The sequence below is a fragment of the Microcaecilia unicolor genome, chromosome 10 (genome assembly GCF_901765095.1).
Source record: "Microcaecilia unicolor chromosome 10, aMicUni1.1, whole genome shotgun sequence".
NCBI classification, from domain to species: Eukaryota; Metazoa; Chordata; class Amphibia; order Gymnophiona; family Siphonopidae; genus Microcaecilia; species Microcaecilia unicolor.
This window is the reverse complement of record NC_044040.1, coordinates 53,574,449-53,601,530: the sequence shown is the minus strand read 5'-3', so window position 1 is coordinate 53,601,530 and position 27,082 is coordinate 53,574,449. Positions and strand designations below refer to the sequence as shown.

At 45.2% G+C, this 27,082-nt stretch overlaps 1 protein-coding gene across 1 annotated transcript in view; it reads right to left on the bottom strand.

Annotated features, from left to right (window-relative positions):
* Positions 1-448: 448 nt before the first annotated feature.
* The window catches only part of CTTNBP2 (cortactin binding protein 2), a 321,332-nt gene continuing 294,698 nt past the window's right edge, over positions 449-27,082 (bottom strand). Inside the window, 2 exon segments of the mRNA XM_030216832.1 lie at positions 449-1,419; positions 26,883-26,984. Coding sequence (XP_030072692.1) covers positions 1,195-1,419; positions 26,883-26,984 — 327 coding nt within the window. The 3' untranslated portion in view covers positions 449-1,194.

The window sequence follows — 27,082 nt, the reverse complement described above, 5'->3', positions numbered from 1 at the left end:
TTTTCCAACTGTATTACTGCAAATACTGGCGGCTGGTGGAAGCAATCAGAGCTCATTTTAAGCCCTATGGATACCCAATTTAAAATCCCCCCCCCCCTCCCAATCAGAAACTAATTAGCCTTAATAACATCTCCACTGAGGCTATTAAGGATACAGTACAACAGGGCATTGTAATGTGAGTTTTCAAACCAAGTTTAGTTAGTATGAATAAAAACAATAACTTGGTCCAGCACAAGCATTAATTCACTCGCACTTAGATGATGAGTTTGAAATGTTTACTACAACCCCTGTTTTATATTATTGCTTACATGTGAAATGAAAAATGCACATCCAGAACATTTTCAGGGATCTGACCCTCTTCCCAGTAATGATCAGAAATTCAGCCAAAAAAAAAATTAGCACATTACTAAATATATATCCATACGAAGTCAAAGGAGATGCATTGTAAAGAAAGGAGCCAGATTTATTGCATTAAGACTTCAATATTTACATAAGTGATAATGCAAACTTTTAGCTTTTGAATATATGACACAACAAAAATGGCAAGATAAACATTGCAGGAGGAAAACAAAACCATAAGTGCTTAAGCCAGCTTTCTAAGTACTTAAAATATTTGGGTCCCTATTTATTAAGCATTTTCCCATAGACAAAAAAAAATAGGAGAAAACCTTTAATCAATCAGACCTCAAGAATGGCTTGCAACCATTAGTAAGTGTTCGGGTTTTCAACTGTTTCTTGTTATTGCCACATTCTGTTTGCTTTCCATCCAGGTAAGGACAATAACATGCTCTTAGCTGGAAGATGGCGGGTGTACATTGTGCAATCGACACAGAATATTACGAGACCTTCACAAAACCTGTTATGCAGATCTTTTCTGTGGCAATACCTCTGACTATGGTCAACAACAAAACAAGACCAGCGCAATCATTATCATATCTGAAAAAAGCATGTGTAACTTAAATATTTTATGATCTCCCGACACTGCAATTTAAATTTTCACAGTTCTTATAAGAAGAAAAAACATTTTGTTATAAAATGACTATTTTTTTTACATATCAGTTGTAACTGTGGTCCCATATATACATTATAATACAGGGGTCATCTAATATTTACACGGTAACACTTTGATCTTTGAAGTAAGAAATATTATATAAAGCATGAGTAGAAAGTTCTAGGCAGGACTATTGTTTAGGTTCATTTATTGTATTTTTTGTGCAAGTTCCAATTCTCATCTTTTGAGTAACTTGTCTCTCTTTGCCTTGTATTGCTGCTGCTTTTTTTCATGTTCACAGAAGACTGAGAAGTTTTATTTTTGGGTACTGGAAGCTGGGACTTGGCTCTTGAAATACCCAAATCCATCTTTGATTTACTGATGTTGTGCTCCATGGCTTGACTGCTGCTGAAAGAACAGACCCCACCCTATAAATGAAATAAATGTGACAGATTATTGAAGGACAAGCTATACAGTCACATTAATCTCTATCCATTCTTTTAAATAAGTGGTACACCATTGTGCTTAAGCAGATCATGTAAAACTTGGATTACTCAGGTTATGGTACATTATTCAGATAATTCTTTCTGGCATTGTATCTCCAGCATAAAAGGAACAGTACGATCGTATTGCACAATCTCATTTTTTATGACACCATTCCATGCCAGTGTTGCAGATTCCTGTTCTTGGCTGAAACAGGACCATGGTAATTTGCAGTACAAACCCCCCAAAACAAAGGTTGAACAGAAACATAATGTGTAATTATTATTATACTGTAAAAATGTCTTTTCCAAAATAAAAGTAATACATAATTAATCCATTGCAAAATTATTTTAGCAGTTCAAAAATGAATACATCCTTTATATATTTAATTGCATGAAGTGAATGAATGAAATAAAGACGTGGCAGGGTAGGAATTAAGGCGTGGCCAATGGAGCTTTGCCCCAGGCACCAAATTCTGCAAGGTGCTTCCAGCTGTGCTATTTGGAGGGATGAATGCCACTGGCACTTGTGAGACTGAGCTTCCAAATGTATTGTGGACAAGGGCAAAGTGATGCACATTGGGAAGAATAACCCAAATTTTAGCTAGCTGAGACTAAGTTCCACACTAGGAGTTCCACATACTAGGTGTCACCATGGACAATACATTGAAATCTTCTGCTCAGTACGTTGCAGCAGCCAATAAACAAACAGAATGTTAGTCATTATTAGGAATGAATTGGAAAATAAAACAATGAATATCATAATGCTCTGTATCACACTCATTGTGTGACCTCACCTTGAGTACTGTGTACCATTCTGGTTGCTGCACCTCAAAAAAGATGTGACGTAATTAGGGCCGTAGCTATGCGCAAATTTCGTCCAAGCCCCTGGTTTGGCTGGCGGGGATCCCCAACCCCCACCATCTGAAGCCTTCTTCAGCACGGTCTCTGGCGCAGCCGTGTTTGCTGCCTACCCCACTCTCTTCTTTCTTCTTGCTCCTCTTGTGCATGCTGACGCTCAGCGATCTCCGGCGCAGCTGTGTTCACTGCCTGCCCCCTGCTCTTCACAGCTGCGCCAGAGACCACGCTGAAGAAGGCTTTGGTTGGGGACCCCTGCCAGGAAAGGTATTTGTGAGGGGGAGAGGTGGAGGGCAACACTCAAAATGTGCCCCCAACCTCGGGCTCTGGCCCCCTCCCAACGTGAGGTCTGACAACGCCCCTGGATGTAATTAGAAAAGGTACAAAGAAGAGCAAACCAAAATGATTAAGGGGATGGAACTCCTCTCATATGAAGAAAGGCTTAAGTGGTTAGGGCTCGGAGTGGGTGGGGGGAGATATAATAGAGGTCTACATAATGCTGAGTGGAGCAGAACAGGTAAAAGCAAACCGATTGTTTACTCTTTCAAAAAGCAAAGAGACTTCATGGTGTGTCCCCTAGTTACATAATACTTTTAAAACAAGAAGGAGAAAATATATTTTAATTCAACGCATGCTCTGGAAATCATTGTTGGAGGATATCAGGAAGATGACATCAGGGGTGGGGGATCAGATGGGGGGATGTAGGGGGTGAGGGCGCTCATCCATGGCAGAGGTGTGAATTTTTCATTTCATTTGTGGTGACTGGGTATGCACCATGTTATCTTCAGTGGCAGAGAACACAGACTAGCTGGCATGGCGGATAATGTGGTACTGCTTGGTAAATGCATACTCTTGCATTTACTGCACAGGCTTTGCACTTACTGTGCAATAATTTTTGCAACTAATGCATGGTAAGCACAAAACATTACCACACTTTAGTAAACGAGCCCCTTAATTGGGCAGATTTATCCATTAGGGTGGTTTACCTGTTACCCAGTTATTTAAACACCTGATTCTAATTAGCCAACTAACTGCCGGTCTGTCAAGCTCCATCTCTGGCCGTCTTCAAATCTAGGCTAAAAGCCCACCTTTTTGATGCTGCTTTTAACTCCTAACCCTTATTCACTTGTTCAGAACCCTTATTTTATCATCCTCACTTTAATATTCCCTTATCTATTGTTTGTCCTAATTAGATTGTAAGCTCTGTCGAGCAGGGACTGTCTCTTCATGTTCAATGAACATGTATACCCTGGAGGAAAGGAGGAACAGGGGTGATATGATACAGACGTTCAAATATTTGAAAGGTATTAATCCGCAAACAAATCTTTTCCGGAGATGGGAAGGCGGTAGAACGAGAGGACATGAAATGAGGTTGAAGGGGGGGGCAGCCTCAGGAAAGATGTCAGGAAGTATTTTTTCACAGAGATGGTGGTGGATGCTTGGAATGCCCTCCCGTGGGAGGTGGTGGAGATGAAAACGGTAACGGAATTCAAACATGCGTGGGATATGCATAAAGGAATCCTGTGCAGAAGGAATGGATCCTCAGAAGCTTAGCCGAAATTGGGTGGCGGAGCAGGTGGGGGGAAGAGGGGTTGGTGGTTGAGAGGCGAGGATAGTGGAGGGCAGACTTATACGGTCTGTGCCAGAGCCGGTGATGGGAGGCGGGACTGGTGGTTGGGAGGCGGGAAGTACTGCTGGGCAGACTTGTACGGTCTGTGCCCTGAATAAGGCAGGTACAAATCAAGGTAAGGTATACACATATGTTTGTCTTGTTGGGCAGACTGGATGGACCGTGCAGGTCTTTTTCTGCCGTCATCTACTATGTTACTATATGTTACTATGTAATTGTAAAGCGCTGCGTACGTCTAGTAGCGCTATAGAAATGATAAGTAGTAGTAGTAGTAGTAGTAGTAGTAATTGTGCTATGAAAATTAGGGATTCACATACTTTTTCACATAAAAATATTGATTGTTGAACAATAACCAAAACGCATCCTTTTCTCTGCGTTCTATATTCAGTAGAGTTCCATATTCTGAGTACAATTTGTGACAAAATACAACTTTTCCTCAGCACAGTTTTCAAGTTGCCATCAAACAAGCACGACTGATTATGTCAGTCCTGAACCAGAACACCTCTTGTTCTCTCCCTCTTTAGTACTCACCTTTCTTAGGGACCAATGTGAGCAGAAGTGCGGGGTTAACGCAAGATGTGCGTGCATGATACAGGGCGCACAGGAAGTCATTGTACAAATTGGTGCTTAGATGTACGCACCACTTACACGTGTCATAGGCCCCAACAATTGGTAGTTACATGTGAACGTACATTAGGTGATGTTTAATAATGTAGTGCATAACTGCAGGGGGTATACATGGGCAGAACAGGGGCCGATGTAAACACAGAAGAACACGGTCTTCACAAGCACAAAGCAACAAGGAACACAGCAAAGATGACACAAAAATAAGATCTTAGACGATGTACAAAAAGTCCACTTTAATTGATAAGTCCAAACCAATGTAGCAACTCGAGGAGACTCGACACGGCCATGTTTTGGCCAACCGGCCTGCCTCAGGAGTCTTAATGTTCCTTGGAAGTAGTCTGTAGAAACAAATTATGTCTGTCAATCTGTTCTCAAACAGAGACCTCGTTTGTAGTGCTCAATATTCAAAAGATTCGTCTTAAACAGGTGACGTTTCACTGCCGATCCTGCACTAAGTATCTTTTGAGTACTGAGCACTACAAACGAGGTCTGTGTTTGTGAATAGATTGACAGACACAATTTGTTTCTACAGACTACTTCCAAGGAACATTAAGACTCCTGAGGCAGAACATGGGCTGGCCATACATGTATCTTATAGAATACAATCGGTCATGTGAGTCACATGGTGCATGCAGGTGTGCCTGTTTACAACTGCCACTGACATGGCATGACTTATGCTAGTATTCTATACAGACCTCTTGGTACACAGGTGCTGTTGTAGAAATGGCACTTACTTCCATTTACTAAGGCTTCTGTGCAGTGGCGTACCAAGGGGGGGCAGTGGGGGCGGTCCGCCCCGGGTGCACGCCGCTGGGGGGTGCTGCGGCGCGCGCTGTGGGCTCCGACTTCGCTCGTTCGCTGCAGCTCCTTCTGCCCAGGAACAGGTTACTTCCCCTCATCCACCATCTGCCCCTGTCTGCCCTCTCTCTCTCCCCCTTCCATTCACTGTCTGCCCTTTCTATCCCTTCCATCCACTCTCTGCCCTTTCTCTCTGCCCCTTCAATCCACCATTTGCCCTCCCTCTCCCATCCATCCAGGGTCTGCCCTCCCTCTCACTTCCCCTTCCATCCAGGATTTGTCCCCTCTCTCTGCCCCTTTTTTTCAGCCCCCAGTTCCAGCCCCACTATCCCACCAGTCCCCAGTTACAGTCCCAGCCCTTTTCTTCCAAAAGTCCCGAGCTTCAGCCCCCAGCAACTTCTCCCTGTCCCCCTTTCAGCCCCCAGTTTCAACCCCAGCCCTTTTCTCTCACCAGTCCTGAGCTTCAGCCCCAGCCACTTCTCCCTGTCTCATTTTCAGCCCTCAGTCCCCACAGTTTCTGCCCCTGCCCTTTTCAGCCCCCAGTCCCAGTAGTAGCCCCCTTATCCCACCTACTCTCCTTTTCAGCCCCCAGTTCCAGCCCCCTTCATCCACATGCCTTGCATTAGGGCCCCTCTTATCAGCCCGACCCATTCTCCCACCTGACCCAGGCATTCCCCATTTTCCCTCATGACCCCTTCTCAGACCCCAGTTCCAGCCCCCTTCTCCCATTTGAGAGCCCCCTCCCCACCTCCCTTCTCCCATCTGAGAAACCCCACCCCTTCTCCCATCTGAGAACCCCTTCCCCTCCCCATCTGAGAACCCTCACAACACCCCTCCCCTCCCCACCCCACCCCAATCCCCTTCTCCTATCTGAGAACCCCCTCCCCAGCCCACCCCAGTCCCCTTCTATCTGAAAACCCTCCCCTCCCCATCTGAGAACCCCCACAACACCCCTCTCCCATCTGAGAACCCCCTCCCCACCCTGAATCAATGACAGCCCTCTTCTCCTGCCACCACCATACCTTTATGTTTAAGCGGTTTTTATTACAACTTCAGCACGTTACAACTATGTCAACAATACACTGCAAAGTTCCACAAACATACCATGCTGTATGCAAACATCATAATACACCATAACATCTTAATAACGTTTTGAAAAAGAATTCCCCCCTCCCCTTATCCCCCCTCCCCCCTCCCTCTAAACTTCCAACAATGCCCTTCAACATCAACTGCATGTTAAGTTTTATCTCCCCCATCCTTTCCCCCCCCCCGTGTTGTAGATTAGATACTTTGATCATCACTAAAAACGAACCTGTCTCCCCTCTCCCTACCCTCCCTCCCCTCCCCGTCTTGCAGCTCCCCTTCCAACCTTGCCACTACCACCCTACCTTTAAAAAACATTTTGTGAAGCAGAGTTGCAGGCAGCGCCTCGCGTCTGCCCTGCTTGTAAAAGAAGTAAATTTCTTCTCCTCCTCGTCGTCGGGCCTCACTGTGTCCCACCCTCGCGGAAATAGGAAGTTACCTCAGAGGAGGGTGGGACACAGTGAAGCCCGACGATGAGGAGGAGAAGAGATTTACTTCTTTTACAAGCAGGACAGACGCGAGGCGCTGCCTGCAACTCCGCTTCACAAAATTTTTTTTAAAGGAGGGTGGGAGCAGCGGGAGCGGAGCACCCCCCACTTGCTGACACCCGGGACGGACCGCCCCCACCGCCCTGCCCTTGCTACACCACTGGAAGAGTGGCCTAATGGTTAGAGCACCGGTCTTGTAATCCAGAGGTGGCCAGTTCAAATCCTGCTGCTGCTCGTTGTGATCTTGGGCAAGTCACTTAACCCTCCATTGCCACAGGTACAAACTTAGATTGTGAGCACTCCTGGGACACAGAAATATCCAGAGTACCTGAATGTAACTCACCTTGAGCTACTACTGAAAAAGGTGTGAGCAAAATCTAAATAAAAAAAAAAATAATAATAAATAAATAAAGGTGCACGGCTTAGTAAACAGGGGGGGGGGGGGGGGGGTTAGTGTTCAGCATCGGCAAACAGAGGCACCAATTTATAGAATTGTCTCCATAGTGCACATAGTTCAGCACAGAAGTTAACTTGCATGGTACACATTAGGGGGTAAATTCTATAAATGGCATCTAAAAAATTGGAGCCCCCCCCCATAAGCTGAGCCTAAAGTTCAGTGTGGTTTAAAGAATACATAATTAAGAGGAGAGTCATGCGTAAAGTTAGGCTCAGCCATTTGCAACAACGAAAACATAGTGAAAATGCCTGCACCTCAATTTACATGCGGAGCACCATTATTCTGTAATTACACACATAACTGGAAGCCACTCCCCCATTCTGCCTCAAAACGCCCATAACTCTCCGTTTTCCGTGTCACCTTTTTTGGAATGCGTGTAAATTTTAGACACGGATCCTGCGCCTAACTTTACGTGCGTTGGTCCCAATTAAATCTAATTAGTGTCAATAATTGCTTAAGCCAATTATTGGCACTAATTGGCTTGTTATTCAATTAAATTGCATGCGCAAATCAGGACCTTTATAGAATCAGGGGGTAGGTGAATCGTATATTAAAATGCATGGTAATGAGGTCATTAAGGTATTCCTATGCAATGCAGAGACGTAAACAGAGGGTTTTAAAGCACAACAGAATGGGAGGTAACAGCTTTGTGCACATTTTTGAAGAAAATGAGAGTGGCAGCACAGGTCTGCACATGAACCGGTTATTTGGGAGCATAAATATTAGTCTTGCACAAATTTTATGTGCAAAACATTTTTGCAAGGCTAGTATTTATGCGTATTCTTGTTCATGCACAGATGTTTGCTGGTACTTTTGTCTTCCTCGGATGTACATACAGTGACTCCGCCTTTGTGTGCCTGTGTCTGGCACCCTTTCCCTGATTAGCACACAAGTTCTGCGTGCTTTGAATTTACATTTCATTAGCTTACTGTATACTACACAGTGGCATACCTAGCGTACTCGACACCCGGGGCTGATCATTTTTAACACCCCCCCATACAAAATAATTATTTTTAGTAATAATCATGAAATGAGACAAATGGTCAGAAAAAAAACAATGTGTTAGTCAAAATGTATTAAAATTAGTCCAATAAAAAGATTACCTTATTTCCATTTTCTATTTATAAATGTTTAATACTACAACAACAACAATACTACTTTATCCCAACGCAAAAAAGGAAAAATAAATTTTATCTATCTTTGTTGTCTTTGGTTTCTGCTTTCCTCATCTGTCTTCACTCTCCCATCAGTGTCTGCCCCCTCTCTCTGCCCCTTTCCATCCAGCATCTGCCCTCTCTCCCATCAGCATCTGCTCCCTCTCTCTGCCCCTTTCCATCCAGCATCTGCCCTCTCTCCCATCAGCATCTGCTCCCTCTCTCTGCCCCTTTCCATCCAGCATTTGCCCCCTCTATCCAGTGTCTGCCCTTTCTCTCCCATCAGCATCTGCCCCGTCTCTGCCCCTTTCCATCTAGCATTTGCCCTTTATCTCCCATCAGCATCTGCCTCCCCCCCATGTCTGCCCTCTCTCTCCCATCCATGTTACCCTTTTTCCTCTTCTCTCCCATCCAGTGCTCTGGGCCCCCTCTATCTTTTTCACATTTCATGATCCCCCCCCATGCTACTGTTCCTGTTCCAAACCAGCCGCAATAAAAAAGTTTAAAAAGAAAGCCAAGGGAAGGCAGGATGAAATAAAAATATTAAAATCACGGGGCCTAATTACCTGTGACTGCTGGCTCTGCTCTTGAACTGGAAGTGACCTCAAAGGGGCAGGGTCAGCAGCCACGGGTAGGAGAGACCCCGTGATCATCCATCCAACAATTTACTGTTTTTTTTGCTCACTTGCTTTGCCGTTGGTGCTGCCACCACTCGCTACCTCTACTTCTCTTCTGGCAGACTAGCAGCGGTGGTGGCCCAGCAGGGGTGGATGTGTCACATTGCTGAAAGGCGAAGGACACTGATGGGAGATGCAGCGCAGTGGCCCGGCAGGGGGTGGACGTTGCAGAGAAGGCACAGGCTGCGCCACTGCAGAAGGCGAAGGGCGACACAAGGAGAGAGAGGAGACGCAGTGGCCCAACAGGTTGTGTGTGGAGGTTGCAGGAAGGCGCACGCAGACCGCGGAACAGGTTGGGGTTTAAAAGTTTAAAGCCGGGGAAGGAAAAGACCAACAGAGCAGCAGGAGCAGAACACCCCCCCACTTTGATCTGCACCTGGGACAGCCCACCCTGCCCTTGGTATGCCACTGCTACTACACGGGTTTCTCCATCGACCCCTGAGTACATGAAAACACAAGGTGCCTTATTTAGCTCACATCCAACACTCCTCCATTCAATAGCAATACTCAAATTCGTCCAGTGAAATTTCAAATCCTATTAAGATGGGATTATGATATTCTCACCTTCAGGTATGGCTGGGCTGAGAAAGCCCTGGCCAGTTTCCTATTCCACTTGTTGCTCTTAGCAATTCTCATAACCTATCTTTTGTGCAGATGCATTACATATATGTAAATACATTTTCTCATGTTCAATTTCAGTCACATATTTTGAAAGCTACTGTTGTAGTTGTGGACCAGTGATTTCTGTGCTTTTCAAGTCCACTATGTTGAAAGCAGTTTGAAGATTTGTTAATGCCTTGCTATATCCGTCTAAGCCTCTCTGCCTTTGGCTGCTGTCCCACTGAATTAAGTGCATTTCCTGGTGCCACGCATTAAAGGCAGTGCTATAATATCTGGCTGTCAGTCAATGAAGGGCTTGCAATTGCTTTCTTCTGTGCCTGTGCTAAACTGCATCATTAAAGTGCATGACTCACCTTGGAGGATTAGTAGGAAGAGTGAGGCACAGCACGAAGTTCAGTCACTGTCTTTTTGAAGTGAAATTAATTTGGGTACAAGGTGCAGCAAGCATCTATCGAGCTGTCAAAGTGAGATGCATTTTCCGCCAAGCGGCCAATCCATGACTGCCCTATCTATAACATTTCAAAAATTATACAGATAGTATTTGGCTATTTAAATCATTTATGCACAGACACATTTATGCCTTCCATTGACTTGTTTATTATTTTATTTATTTGGATTTTGCTCACACCTTTTTCAGAAGTAACTCAAGGTGAGTTACATTCCTGTACACTGGGTACTTCCCTGTCACAGGAGGGCTCACAATCTAAGTTTGTACCTAAGGCAATGGAGGGTTAAGTGATTTGCCCAAGATCACAAGCAGTAGCAGTGGGATTTGAACTGGCCACCTCTGGATTGCAAGACCAGTGCTCTAACCACTAGGCCACTCCTCCACTCCACTTGCTACAGTAGAAGTCCTAATATCCAGATGCCAGAATTCTGAACCACCTGAGAGTCTGGACTACAAGTGTTACACAACTTCTTCCTCTCTCCTCCCCCCCCCCCCCCCCCCCCCCAGTCCAGCATCTCTCCCTCCGTTCCTGGCCCTGTTTGCATCTCTCTCTCACTCCCCCAGTATACAATACCTTTTCAGAAGTCTTCCATATTCAGGCCTTTCCCTCTGACCCATCCCGCCCCTTCTGATGCAACTTCCTGTTTAGCAAGGGTAGGATGGGTCAGAGGGAAAGGCCCAATGCAGGCCGAAGACAGCCTGTGAGTAAGGCTGCTGTTGGTGCTGCAGCAGCAGCAGCACAGAAGACCTCTGAAAAGGTATTTTACATTGGAGGAGTGAGAGCCGCAGGCAGAGCTGGGAGGGGAGGGAGGAATTCCAAACCGTGCGGGGGTGAGGGATGGAGGCACGGTCACAGGAGGCTCAGGTCTCCTCCTTTGGGGAAGAGAGACACAGATAGACGCTGGATTTGAATTTTAAAAGTACTGCCTGAGAATCCAGAAAATCCAGACTGACCCAATCCCTGAGCAGTCTGGATTGTTGGACTTGTACAAAATAAGTGGGTGTACATTTATTTTAGTGTGCCAATGCAAGTTTACGCTGCTATTCAATAATGGAATCTAGGTGCCCAGATGCTGTTGCATAGGGTTACCATATTTTGTCCTCTCAAAAAGAGGGCACATGTCCCACCCCTGGCCCCGCCCCTTTCGCATCCTCGCCCCACCCCTTGTCACATATTCCCCTCCCCTTACTTACTATCTACTGCCCTGGGGTCTAGTGACCTCTTCGGGGCATGAAAGAGCCTCCTCTTTCCTGACTGGAGCTCTGGTACGTCCGGTAGCGCTATAGAAATGATAAGCAGTAGTAGCTCTGTCCTTGCCCTGCATCCTGTTTCTGTGACGGTCTCGGGATTCAAAATGGCCGCTTCAACTCTCGGCGGCCATTTTCAATCCCGAGACCGTCAGAGCAACAGGATGCAGGGCAAGGACAGAGCTCCGAGCAGGAAAGAGGGGGCTCTTTCCTGCCCCAAAGAGGTCACTAGACCACCAGGGCAGTAGGGGTAAGTAAGGGAAGGGAAGGCTAGGATAGGCCCGCCCGCCCGTTTGTCCAGAAATCCGGACAAACGGCCGGACTGGCAAAACCCGTCTGGATGCCCGGACATGTCCTCAAAAAGAGGACATGTCTGGGTAAATCCGGACATATGGTAACCCTACCGTTACAGAATTGGTGCGAACTGCTCTGCATTGGAGCACCCAAATGAGGGCACCAATATATAGACTCCGTTCCTTTTATCTTGCTGCACCATATGCCTGGAATAAACTTCCTGAGCCGGTCCGTCAAGCTCCATCTCTGGCCGTCTTCAAATCTAGGCTAAAAGCCCACCTTTTTGATGCTGCTTTTAACTTTTAACCCTTACTCACTTGTTCAGTACCCTTATTTTATCATCCCCACCTTAGTAATTCCCTTATCTCTTATTTGTCCTGTTTGTCTGTCCTAATTAGATTGTAAGCTCTGTTGAGCAGGGACTGTCTCTTCATGTTCAAGTGTACAGCGCTGCATACGTCTAGTAGCGCTATAGAAAAGTAGTAGAATTGCCACCGAAGTGAATAGTACTGTATGAGATAAATTAGGTCAGTGAACAAAAGTAATGTTATTGCACGTTAATTAATTCATATACGTGGCAATTAAGGGAGCAATGTGTACAGGGCTGATAGGTCTACAGATACTTTGGAGATCGTAATAAAAAAAAGGTCTAGTCTGCAGAAACCAAGTATGGAGAAAGGGTGTTTGAGGTTGGAGTTAGTGAACCATATGAAATAATGGAAACAGTCGTTATCCATGAAGCAGTGAAGAGCGAAATTATGCCACTGTTGGTGGGACTGTGATCGGTCTTCTGGAAGATGCTCTCCTGAAACTAAGGGGCCCTTTTACTAAAAGGCAACCGCCTTGCTGTGCACCAACCCCAAAACTACCGCAGGAGCCTGGCGGTAGTTCCTACCCCCCCAGAGAACGCCATTTCCGGAACGACAAAACATTTTCTATTTTTGTAGTGCCGATGGTTACCTGGTGGTAATCGAGCAGTGCCGCATGCTGCCTGGTTACCGCTGGGTTAGTGCAGGAGCCCTTACTGCCAGTGGCAAACCTAGGTCGGCTGCCACCCGGGGCGGACTGCCACTGCGCACCCCCCCCCCCCCCGGCGCAATGACACCCCCCTCCCCGGCGCAATGACACACCCTCCCCGGCACATCAAAGCCCCCCCCCAGGTGCATTCTTGGCTGCTGGAGGGTGCAGAGAGCGGCCGCGCGCCTGTCGGCTCCACTGGCTCCCTCTGCCCCGGAACAGGAAGTAACCTGTTCCGGGGCAGAGGGTGCAGGGAACTAGCGGAGCCGACAGGCGCGAGGCTGCTCTCTGCACCCTCCAGCAGCATGTACCCGGGGCGGACCGCCCCCACCGCCCCACCCTTGCTACGCCACTGCTTACTGCCACCTCAATGGGTGGTGGTAAGTGCCCCCGCCCCCCAAATTGGCCCCGCAGAAAGTGGTTCACTTATTGCACGGCCATTTCTTTACAAAAATAGACAGCCTTTTACCCGCTGCGGTAAAAGGAGGCCTCAGCATGCGTCAAAAACGTAGTGCGAGCACCCTTTTACCACACCTTAGTGAAAGGACCCTTATGTGTTTCACATTTTCACTAACTGAATAATACAGTAAAATTAAATAATGCTTTTTCATCTGTAAAATACAACAAACGGTTTTTGATTATTATAGGAATGGTTTTTTTTTTTAGCCTGTGACATAACTATCCCATGTGTCAATGTCTCAGTAACAGTAACAGGGAATCGGAGGCTTTTTTTTCTGCCACTTTTTGAAGTGTCTGTGCTGTGCATACTGTCTGTGGTGGAGGTTTGAACAGTGTTTGTTTCTAGAGAAACCAGATGCCAAACCAAAGAGCAAATCAACAAAAAAGTCCCAGCATGGCAAGAGATGACAATATTTATTAAAGCGTCATACTGGGACTCTTTTGTTGATTTGCAAGTTGGTTTGACGCCTGCTTTCTCCAGGTTAGGCCAAGTTATTATAATCAGCCTTGTGGCCCTTTGCCTCTGTCTCTTTCTCCTAAGAATGCTTTCTACTCACAGGCTTGCAAGCCAATCTTCAAAGTGACTCTCCCTGAGCATTCTCCTCTCAAAATTTGAGGACTGGCAGCAGAACAGCTGCACCTGCTTTAGAGAAAAGTCTAAACACACAGTGGATCCAAAAAAAAGGTCCTCTCACAATGAGTGTCTTCCTGAACAAGGTCTTTATTAACAGTAGCAGAATTGACCCGACACGTGACGTGTTTCAGCCGTGAGGCCTGCGTCAGGGGTCTAGCGTTATCTGTAGAAAAAAGTGCCTTGTAGGTCAGATGAAAAAATAGCACTAAAGCTGCTAAAAGCGATATCTTCACGCTTCCTAACACGAAAGTCTCAAATTTCGCAGCGTTCTTGCCTCCTCCCTTTGGGTGCTAAATGCTCCATGTAGCACCTGCAACTGCTGCAACTTGGCAGAACAGAATTACTGGAAGCTGCCATTCAACACCCGGCTTCCTTTCCTCTCACTTATCTCTGAAGCTGCAAGGAGCCCCAGAGCTCACTCCGGCAGCTTCCAGTAATTCTGTTCTGCCAAGTTGCAGCAGCTGCAGGTGCTACATGGAGCATTTAGCACCCAAAGGGAGGAGGCAAGAACGCTGCGAAATTTGAGACTTTCGTGTTAGGAAGCGTGAAGATATCGCTTTTAGCAGCTTTAGTGCTATTTTTTCATCTGACCTACAAGGCACTTTTTTCTACAGATAACGCTAGACCCCTGACGCAGGCCTCACGGCTGAAACACGTCACGTGTCGGGTCAATTCTGCTACTGTTAATAAAGACCTTGTTCAGGAAGACACTCATTGTGAGAGGACCTTTTTTTTGGATCCACTGTGTGTTTTGCCTTTCGTTGGTTTTCCTGTGGAGAGCTCACCTTCTGTGGGTGTTTGCTTCGTTAGAGAAAAGTCTGCCACCTGAACTTTCTGAGGTGCCTTTCTCTGCCGGTTCAGCCCTCCCCTGGCTCCTCTACTTTGTAGTACAGGTGAAAAGTACAGTGTGAGTACTTTTAACTGCAGAGGAGGAAGGAAATTCTCAGGCCTGCTTTTATACAATTTGTAGCAAAATACAACCTTTTCTCAGCACTGCTTTTCAGATGCCATCAACAGAGCATGACTGCTTATAAGATTATCAGTCCTCCTGAACCAGAATAGCTTTTGTTCTCTTCCACCCAAGCTCAGAGCTTGCTGCCTGAGTCCTCAAAAAAGTTGTATCCATGAATGAAACCCGTGGTCGGGTGTCCTTGAAGCTTTAAGGGGAACCTGAACAGAGCCATGAGCAATCTTCAGCCACCGCATGGAGCATAGTTAATGTGATTAATTGTATCTGGGAATTTAAGCACACATTGAAGATAAGCAACTATTGTTTGCTATATTTATTTTTGATGAAAAGGAGAAAAATGTTTTTACTGGTAGACACTTGTATGGTAGAGCTCCATTTATTTCTATTTCACTGTTTGGAGTGGTGCATGTGGATAGCAAAATGAAAGAAAAACGTAAATGATCACTCTTGAACTGTCCTTTTACTAGCGGACAACGTCATAGCTAGATGGGTTGCCAGGGGAGCGATTGCTCCCCAAAAAGGGCTTCTACAGCGCTGGCGCCTATTTTTCACATGGTCCATCATTCCTGTGCGGATGCGCACGCGCGCCTATGCAGTTTGCTTTCCGCTTCCCCCGACATCACTACCTGGCTACACTTCCGCTAGCGGATGCTCATTTGAATGAATAAATATTCTGAGGGCTCCCCTTACTTACCTAAATATTTAAATAGTCAAATAATGACAAGCCAACATTAGCATTCATTCTGCTCTGCTTATATGAAAGTGTGACCATCAGGGGCGTAGCCAGACTTCGGCGGGAGGGGAGTCCAGAGCCTGAGGTGAGGGGGCACATTTTAGTCTCCCCCAGTGCCGCCGACCCCCCCCCCCCGTCATTTTTGACCCTCTCCCCGGCGCCACCACCAACTTTGACCCCCCCCGGCGCCAACACTTTCGACTCCCCCTTCCCGCCGCCACCAACCCTCCCCCGCTGCCGCCATCACTGTTGGGTACCTTTGCTAGCGGGGGACCCCATCCCCTGCCGGCCGAAGTCCTCTTCTCCAGCGCGGCCGTGTTGCTGGCTGATCTGCAAGGCTTCGTTCTGTTTCTGTGAGTCTGATATCCTGTATGTTGTACGTGCAGGACGTCAGACTCACAGAAACAGAACAAAGCCTTGCAGATCAGCAACGTGGCTGTGCCAAAGAAGAGGACCTCAGCTGGCGGAGTTTGGGGTCCTCCACCAGCAAAGGTACCCGACGGTGAGTTAGCGGTGGGAGGGGGGTCGAGAGGGTCATCGCCAGGGGGTCCAGGGCCAAATCTACGGGGGCCCATGCCCCCGTGGCCCCATGTAGCTACACCCCTGGTGACCATTTACACCAGCCGTTTAACATTAGGGGCAGAAATGCAGACTTACGCTAGTATTCTATAATGGCACTCGCACAATATAGAATTTGCGCTTAGCATGCAATCATCCTGGCACCTAATGTTAAGCAATCCATACAGAATTACCCCCTAACCCCCTGAATTCTATACAAGTAGCTAAAAATTTGGAGCGTCCCCAATTTGTGCACATAATTGAATAAGGTAATTAGTACCAATAATTGGCTTAATACGTAATTACTGGTGCTAATTAGATTTAATTAAAATATATGTGCGTAAATTTAGGTGCGGTTCAAAAAGGGGGGGGTGAGGAAATGGGAGAGTCATAGGCAGAATGGGGGCATCCTAAAATTTATGCAGTTGGTGCAAATGGCTGCTCCTAAAAGTTCGGCACAATTCCCGGGCGTAAATGCTATACTATGAACTGTGTCTAACTTTAAGTGCGGTTCATAGAATAGCACTTTTTTCGGTGCCAATTTTTTGGCCGTCACATATAGATTTCACCCCTAAATGGCAATAACACGCATTAAGGAGAAATAATATATGTTAGAAACTGTAGCCTTATGTTAGCAGCTTTCAATGACTACTCTCCCTTCTGCAGGTAAATATCTCCATTATATAATTCCACTAAAAAGCAACACCTACCACATGTGTGTTAATCTTCAGGGGGGAAATTCTATGTACAGCGAATTTTATTCAAACTTCTCACATCGATTTTAGGGCTTTTGGAGCTGGAACTCCTGACTATCTTGCATCTTTGACCATTCCTATTCTCCAGTACGCTTACTTCGCTCCATCAATGATTTTCACCTAGTACTTCCAGGCCCTAAATCTACCCAACTTGAATTTACCCGCCACTGTGCCTTCTTCTATTCCATCCCTTTCTTTTGGAATTCTCTCCCTCTGTCTGTTAGGGCTGAACTATCTTTTAAAACTTTTAAACTGCATTGAAACGTGGTAATACCAACAAGTCTATAACGCAAACGTCTGAGGGGAGTTGTTGCTCGCAGGGCTATCACCGACCTTTTATCTATTATCTTTTATTTTCCATTTCCCTTTCTCCCTTCTTCCTGGTTATGCCCTTCCCGCTCCTGCTTTCTATAGTTTGTATGGTATAAATGAGGTACATCTTTCCTGTCTTGCTTTTATTTTGTTTTTGTATCATTTTATGTACACTGCTCAAGTCTGTTAGTTCGAACGGTATATTAAATTCTAATAAATAAATACAGTGTACATCTTTTTATTAGGGTTCCAACAAAACAAGACTTGCATAACAATAAAAAATTAGAACCAAAAGGAGGAACTATAATTAACAAACCAACCTTGAATGATCCCTATCCCCACCCCCACCCCCAACTCCACCAAAAAGAACATACACCATGGGCGCATATGTAGAGCAACATTGACACCAGTGAAGTACAACACCACTAAATGTTCAGGATGCGGCTGTGAGCCATTGGTGGTAATGTCAACCAAAAGTTCTTCCAAGTATCCTGAAACTGAAGAAAATTCTATAAATGGCTCTCAAAAATCAGTGCCGATAAAAGTTGGTGCTCAATGCTAATTCTATAATGGGCATTGAAAGCTGAGTGCCCGTTCTAGAATGAGCATTGATGGGCAGATTATCAGAAGCAAACAGGAGTGCTAGAGGCTATTAGTGTCGTACTAGCGCTTGCGTTTGCTACCATCCCATGATCAGAGCCCCTGAGCGCGTGAAACTATGCACTCGTGGGCTCTGAACACAGCTAGCATGCTAATGCATGCTAAGCAAGGCTCTTAGTCCAAGTAGCATGCAAATGCATGCTAAACATATTCCTTCCCAAAGATCAGCGAGTATATGGTGTATGCACTGGACAGGGCTGGGCGTCGCCATTTTCAAGGTGGCACTGCTGGAAGAGGAGGGAGTGTACCTCCCTTCTCCAACAAAGGTACAGAGGGGAGACAGGAAAGAGGGCCGCTAGATCACCAGGTTTGGGGGGGTTTGATTTGCAGCCCACTGGGCCACCAGGGCTTTTGGGGGGTGGGGGGTGCAGGGGGTTGGAGACCCACCAGATCTCCAGCCCTCCCAAACTTGTGTCCACCAGATCTGCAGCCTCTGTGTCGCTGGCTGGGGGTTCAGTGGGGGCAAAGGGCCATGCTGTTTGGGGCCTGGTGGTCCCACGGATCTCCAGTCCCTGTGTTTTACAGGTCTGGGCTTTTGACAGCCCAGACCTGTCAAACAAGTGCGGGAGGACTGTGCACCCTATGATCGGAAATAATAGCGTGCATAAATTTGTAAGCTATTATCTCCGATCATAGGGGCGGTAAAGCCCCGTGCTGTTCCAGGGCTATTTTTAGAGCACTGTTTGGAACAGCACGGGGCTTTCGATCATCTGGACACGAATGCTGATTTCAGCACAAAGACTTAATTCCTGGCTCCTAATTTGGGCACACATCCCGTTATTCTATAAGCACTGCACATAAATATAAAGAATGCCCCTAACCTGCCCATGCACCTCCCATGGCCACGCCCTTTTGTTGCACGCTATGGGATTTGGGTGCCCATTGTTACAGAATAGTGCGTAGCTAAATGTGCCCCAATTCCAAATTGCTGCTTAGTGTCAATTAGCACCCAATTATTGGCACTAATTAGCTCCTTAGCCTATTTAATTGGGAACACATCTTGGACCAGGTGTTAATATCTATTATAGTTTTGAAATCTCCCATTGATAATGGAGTATCACTGACACACCTGCAACTTAAGGGTCAGAGAAGACTACAGAGAGTGGCGTTTAATTAGTTGTTCATAGTGCCTGTTAATGTTGTACTTATAGTGCAACAACAAGGAAAACCTGCACTTTAACCCATGGTGGTAAAATGATTTTATTACTCTGTTTTTTTCCAGTTGGATTTTCAACTAAGTTTGAAGAGTGTCTGGCACTTTCATTACCTTCTGCACCTCAGCCAACTTGCTGACCCCTGTTCTTACACTTGCAGGAGATATGAAGAAACTGATTGAAGTGCCTGTGATAACATCTATAGTGCCTGATAAGAGTTCAATGTTCACCAGTATATACTATACAATAAGGTTTGGGGTACTGTATCAGCAGCAAGAACATTCTGAACCTAATCTTAATTACCACTAATCCAAAGAACTCATTACAGATTCCAAGATACTCAACCATAAACTTCATTAGAAACCTCACCATACCTGCTACTGAAACACAACTAAAATATATGGCAAAGGTTGTAAGAATCATTTTTATACTGTGATACATGCTTTATATGCCTCGTTCAAATAAGGATTGAGATGAGACAGAAAAAAAGTCTCAGGTGAAATGTTTGTTCAAAAACACAGAAAATAACTTTTGTTTTTCCATCTTAAGGGGAAGTTATCAACATGGGCTACTGTTAAGATGTGTTATTTTACTGTTAACTCCAGTTATTAGTAACTAAGAGGCACATTTACTAAGCCATGCTAAAAAGTGGCCAGCGGTAGTTTTAGCGTGTGGGTTTCCCGTGCGCTCCGGCCACTTTTTAGTGCAGCTCTAAAATGGCCGAATTTCAATTTCTTCCATTAATGGCCATGTACTAATTTCCAAATTAGTGTGCAGCCATTACCGCCTGAGGCAGTACCGTCTCCTATTTAGAAGGCAGTAAGGGCTCACATGCTACTCGTGCAGTAATCGGGCAGTGAGCGGCAATGTGCCCTCGCTGCCCGATTACCGATGGAAATGCCTATTCCCCACCCACTGAGCACAAGAAATGACCCCTAAGCTTAAGAAATGACCCCTAAGCTTTCACCTGAAAAGTCACCTTAATTTATTTTAGGAGCTTAAAAGTTATGCTTATAAATTTAGGATTGCCATGCGTTTGACTAGCTTTATGAGCCGAGTGCTGAAAATCAGTGCTAAGCTCCTAACTTCGATAAATCTGGCCCGCTTGCCACTCACTTTTTATGCTCCTATATTTAAGAGTTGAATGAAACATTTAGCATACATTTAGGAACTCAGCTCTAATACATTTTCGAAGAGGCCAGTTCCGGAGCATAACTTTCAAAGGGACCCTTTTACTAAACTGCATTATTTATTACTAGTAAAACATGCCTGTTTCAGGCGCAAATGAAACGGGCGCTAGCAAGGTTTTCCTCCCGAACCCCCCTCCCTCCCTCCCTGCTCACCCCTTCGGCGTTGTGAAGGCACTGACCGCCATTGTTGCGGACCTTGTCAACGCACGCAACACCACCTTCAATGTGCTGAGTCGTTGGTTGTGAAGCCACTGACACCATTGCTCCGCCCTCAACGTCATCACATTTGACGCAAGGGCGGGGCTCCAACACAGTGATTTCAATGGCTTCACCAGCACGAACCCTTCGAACCGGAAGGAAGTGCCTGGAGGAACCGACAGTGATGTCAGTGTCCTCAGAACGTTGAGGGTGAGTTTTATTATATAGGATTTATTTAGATTTTGATCACACCTTTTTCCAGTAGTAGCTCAAAGTGAGTTACATTCAGATACTCTGGATATTTCTCTGTCCCAGGAGGGCTCATAATCTAAGTTTGTACCTGAAGCAATGGAGGGTTAAGTGACTTGCTCAAGATCACAAGGAGCAGCAGTGGGATTTGAACCGGCCACCTCTGGATTGCAAGACTGGTGCTCTAACCACTAGGCCACTCCTCCACTCCATTAAGTGCTAATACATGCTTAACATAGGATAAATGGCCTAATGCAGGATACAGTAAAGTGTTTTGTGTTAGTTTTGCCATTTGCATGTATTAATCCTGCAGTATTTTTGAAAAGAATTGGGGGGAGGGCGTGTTGGGTGGAGAATTTGGGGTGAACACTAACTAAATAACACTGACTCACCATGGGAGTCCTTAGCGCCTCCTAAATAGGATGTGGTAAGAGCTACCACATTAAGGGGTCCTTTTATTAAGCCGTGGTGGACACGTGGGACGTGCTGAGGTGTAAAAAGTGGCCTTCACACACTCTTATGCAGGCTGTTCCCACACGGCAAGGCAATTTTTACCGCTGGGGTAAAATAGCTGATTTTCTGAATTTTTCAATAATGGCCATGCTCTAATGTTCATACTAGCACATGAGCCCCTTCCGCCATCTATTTTGTAGGTAGTAGGGACTCACCCACCAAATCTGTGCTAATTGGTTAGCGTGTAGCGATGTAGCCACGATAACCGAATGGCACAGAACATGCCCAGTCTCCACACCTAGCCACACTCCCTATGCCAAAAAATTAAAAATATGAAGTGGGAATTGAACTCAGTTCCTCAGGACCAAAGTCCACCACCCTAACCACTAGGCCACTCCTCCACTCACATATGATACATATCTAATATCTAAATTTAATAAAAGGTATTAATTGTAACTTTTATTTTTATTTATTTATTTTTTCTGTGTGTTATCAGGCAATTATGGATGCTTTTCTCACTAAAATGTCCAAATCAGTATTTTCGAAACCTATTTTTCAGACTTTTTCTATGCTGTTCATCTGCAGTGAGTCCAAATCAAGGGGGGGGGGGGGGGGGGGTCAGGGGCGTGTTAAGGGCGGGATTTGGGCATTTCTTAGACTTAGCCGTTTTTCAGCCATAATGCAACAAAACACGTTTTGAGCTAAACCTATTTTTATAGTGCATAAAAAGGTGCACTGAATGACCAGATGACTACTGGAGGGAATCAGGGATGACCTCAACAATGCCCCTCCCCACTGGTCACTGACGTCATCCCACCCCCAAAAAATGTAAATAAAAATATGATTTACCAGCCTCTATGACAGCCTCAGATGTTACAGCCAGGTATATTAGAGCAGCATACAGGGTCCTGGAGTAGTATAGTGGTCAGTGCAGTGCACTATGGAGTGGGGGACTCTGGTCCCTACCTCCGTCCACCTGTCACACTTGTGGTGGAAACTGTGACCCCTCTCATAGTCACCAAAACCCTACTGTACCCATATATACATGTCCCCTTCACCCATAAGGGCTACTGTACTGGTGTACAGTGGGGGGAAATTAGGTTTGGTGGGGTTTGGAGGGCTCAGGGGACAAGATAAGGGAGCAAAGGTGAGATGTGTATCTGGGAGCATCTTTATGAAGTGCACAGAAGTGCCCTTAGGGTGCCCCATTGCTCTCATGGGATGACTGGGAAACCTGTCTACTAAAATACTGGGTCCTCCTACATCCCAATGGCTTGATTTTCTACGTTTTGCACTTACTCATTTGTTTTTTTTTTTATTAAATGGACTAAAAAACAAAACATCCAAAGCAGAAAACCTTGTTTTAAACAGTATTAAAAAAAAAAAAAAGACGTTTCTTTTCAAAAATGACCTTCTTTCCTGTTTGGATTTGAACGTATTGTGCAAGACGTCCAAAGTCGGACTTATACATCATATCGAAAACGCCCCTCCATGTAAAAGAACCCTTTAGACTCCTAAGTCTGACTAAAAATAGGGCACAAATTTAGCATCCTTATTTAGGAGAGTAAATTTAAGAGCTCAGCTTTTTAAAAAAACATCATGTCCTGTGATTATTAGAAGCAGGGGCGTATCTGTAATGGGGCTACGGGGGCCACGGCCCCCGTAGATTTGGCCCTGGACCCCCCTACCAAAGGCCCTCGCAACCCCTCTCCCGCTGCCAACCTGCCGTCGCCTACCTGTGCTGGCGGGGGACCCCAATCCCCGCCAGCCGAAGCCGTCGTCCTTCGTTCGTTTGTTCTTTCTGAGTCTGACTCGTCTCTGACGTCCTGCACGTACACAACGTGCAGGACGCGTGCAGGACATCAGAGATGAGTCAGACTCAGAAAGAACAAAAGAACAAAGGATGACGGCTTTGGCTGGCGGGGGTTGGGGTCCCCCGCCAGCACAGGTAAGCGACAGCGGTCGGGGGGTTGAGAGGGTCGTCGGGCGGGCGGGCGGGTGACAGTTGGAGGTGGTTCTGGTGGGGGGGGGGGGGGGCGGCAAGGGCGGCGGGGATCGCCGGGGGGGCTAAAATGTGCCCTCTCACGTCGGCTCTGGACCCCCCTACCGGCGAAGTCCAGATACGCCCCTGATTAGAAGATGTTTAATTATTGAAACTTCAGTACCTCTAATCTCATCTAGGTACAGAATATGATAGACTGAAAAAATGTTAAGAACGTTTTAAATTAGAAACTCAGTAAGTCAGATAAAACTACCTAACTCCTTCCATGGGAAATGCTCTTATTAGTCTGTTTACCTTGGCATTTACTAGTGGCGGATGGAGCGCTGTGAAGCAGTCATCCAAATATAGGCTTTACATGCTCAACATTGCTTTGTTTTGTTGAACAAAGCACAGGGAGAAGAGAAAACAATACAAGCAATAACCAGGAGACATGAAAAAAGCCAAATGACCAACTGAACATGCAGAGAATGTGGAAGTTCAACACTAAACCCAGAGAATAATGCCTCATTTGTTTAAGATTCTTATGTTGTCAATCAAAATGGAAAATAAGCAAACATGCGGTTTAAGGTACATGCGTAAAGAGCTCATGCTATGGTTTAAAAGCACAGTGGATATCCACCCTTCCCCTTCCGTCCCAAAGGTCATAACAGTGTGAGGTAGGAACGCTGAAACCCACCCTGCTTTGTTTTTGAACTGTCCACACAGAAACAAAGCTTGCAGGTAACTGCAACCCACAGACTTTGCCCCAAATTTCAAAACAGATGCCTGCTTTCACTTTGAGATTTATCACGGGTGCAGAGTGCCTATAGACTTTCTCTGCCAGTGTGTTTTGCATAACATATATGTGTTGAAAATGCACTCTACACCCATGCTTCCCTTGATCAAAATAGACCTCCCCCTTTTCCCTGAGTTCCTTGTTTTTAATATAGTAACATAGTAAATGACAGCAGATAAAGACCTGTACGGTCCATCCAGTCTGCCCAACAAGATAAACTCATTTTACATGGTATGTAATACTTTATATGTATACCTGAGTTTGATTTGTCCTTGCCTTTCTCAGGGCACAGACCGTAGAAATCTGCCCGGTACTGTTCTGAAGCTAACATCGAAGTCCTTTAAAATTTACACTCCAGCCCATCCCAATCTATTCAGTCACCTTATTTAGCATTTCTTTTTCCCATGCCACTAAGCACAAAACCAGAGAGCTGACCTTCATAGCCTCTAACACAGTTCCCTGAGAACTGTCCATTTCAAATAATTTCAGTTTAATGTCAATTATTTTTCTGATCGTTTAATCTTCCATGATTCAACCAGCCAGGAGCTGTTTCTGGCCAGTCAAATTGCTTTGAATATCGATCCAATAGCATTCTCTAATTTGTGCTCATAAATGTATGTTCCACTCACAGTCCACCGAGAGTCTGCCCGTCTATTTTCAAACAATGTGCCACTGAAATTTAGGTGCCATTTTTATAGAATAGTAGAGTCATATTATTAGCATTTATGGGTGTATATGCACACATACATGTATATATGCCAGTATTTTGGTTATTTATGCACGTTCTTGGCACCTAAATGTCGGCACCCTCTTTGTGGTATTGTCTCCCGCCCCCTCGGTGTCCTCAAAGTGGCACCAAGACACAGATTCAAATGTAGTACACCTATCCTAGCTGAGATAATATTTCATCACCTCTCTGACCTGATGTGCAGCTTTCTTTAAATTAATCCCCTTATTTTCTAACTCCTCTTACCTATCTATGTGTTCGATCTTTGCTTATACCCTACGCCAGTGGTTCCCAAACTTGGTCCTGGAGGCACCCCAGCCAGTCAGGTTTTCAGGATATCCACAATGAATATTCATGGGATAGATTTGCATGGCACTGAATATCCATTTTTTCTGTGGCAGGCTTAAACTTAATATTTAGCGCTGGACAGTTACGTTTATAGTGGCCAAAGGTAGGATTATTATTTATGTAGGCTGTTTCAGGTGTTCAGCGCTGCGTGCATCTGGTAGCGCTATACAAATGTTAATAATAATAATAATTTGGCTGCTAAACTTAGCCGACGAAGAGCTGAATATTTACAGCTAGATGGTTATATCATGCAATATAGCCAGTTAGCCGCTATCCCCTGGATTCTATATTGCGCACCCAGATTTATGCGAGATTCTGTGTGTAAATCCAGGCGTATTTTATAACTTATGAGCATAGATTAATTGTTTTACCAAGCTGTTATGCATTAAGAGCTCTTAACAAGCAATTTCAATCACTAATTGGCAAACATTTGAATTTACACATGTACATTGCTAAGCATATTCTGTAATGTACTGTGCCTAAATTCTAACATGCACAGGCAAAAAGGGGCACGGTGAAGGGCATGGAAATATGTTTTTGGTGGGCATTCCAAAATCTAAGCACGTTGTTATAAAATATGGGCGAGTGTGCGTAAATCTACATGTAGGGGATTTACACCAGCTTTTCGTTGGCGTAAATGGACGTGCATAGATTCAGTTGCATAAACTATGCCTAAGCGTATTCTAAATACCACATTAATTGTAGGTATCATGAAAACCTGAGTGGCTGGGGTGCCTCCAGGATCAGGTTTGGTAACCACTGTCCTACGCTAAAAAGTTTTATTACGTATTGTGTTGACACTGCAAGCAGCATTCACTGCTATACTTGTATTGTTATTTAAATATTTTTACTGCTGTAATTGTCTATTGCCTATGTTTGACTTATTCTTACTGTACACCACCAGATTGGATAACAGAGCCGGTAGTGGGAGGCGGGGCTGGTGGTTGGGAGGCGGGGATAGTGCTGGGCAGACTTGTACAGTCTGTGCCCTGAAAAAGACAGGTACAAATCAAGGTAAGGTATACATAAAAAAGTGGCACACTGGGAGGCTGGGCTGGTGGTTGGGAGGTGGGGATAATGCTGGGCAGACTTATACGGTCTGTGCCAGAGCCGATGGTGGGAGGCGGGGATAGTGATGGGCAGACTTGTACGGTCTGTGCCCTGAAAGAGACAGGTACAAATCAAGGTAAGGTATACACAAAAAAGTGGCACATTTCTTGGGCAGACTGGATGGACCGTGCAGGTCTTTTTCTGCCGTCATCTATTATGTTACTATGTTACTTCAAAAAGGCAGTAAATAAATCAATCAATAAATACATTTAGGTCTAAATTCAGTAAATGGAGCCCAAATTTGTGCACCGAAAAAATGAGAACTAAGCGCTATTCTATAAATGTTATAGAAGCACTTGGCACTGGGTTCCACTCCAAATTTACACCAACTGAAACCTGGTGCAAATCCTCGTGCCTAAATTAGGTGCAGACTGGCCGTATTATATAACAGTGCGCACAAATTCTAGGAACACCCTTGAAATTCGCCCATGCCCCTCCTATGGTCACACCCCATTTTCGGAGCCACACATATAACTTTACAGAATACCAACTGCAAAGATGCGTGCGTAAATTCAGATTGTTGCCAATTAGTGCCAATAATGGTTAGATCCCAATTATTGGCACTAATTGGCTCTTTATTCAGTTAAACTGCACATGCAAATTGAATGCGTGTCGAAATTAGCATGCACAATTTTGAGTGCCTTATATACAATTTACTAGTTTGTGAACAATTCATTTTGATAATCTTTTCAATAATTTTTCGACAACAGACTACTACCTACCTGTGTTGGCACTTGTCTTTTTGGATTAACAGGTATCGTAGACGACCTAGGCTTATTCCGAGAACTATTGAATATCGTTAGACCATCCTCAGAATCTGCAATCTAAAATACAGTAATAATCCATTCTGAAAGTCGTAAGGATGCATTCTTCACATTTCAGGTGAAAGACTGACTAAAATTAAATACATTTCTATGTCTTT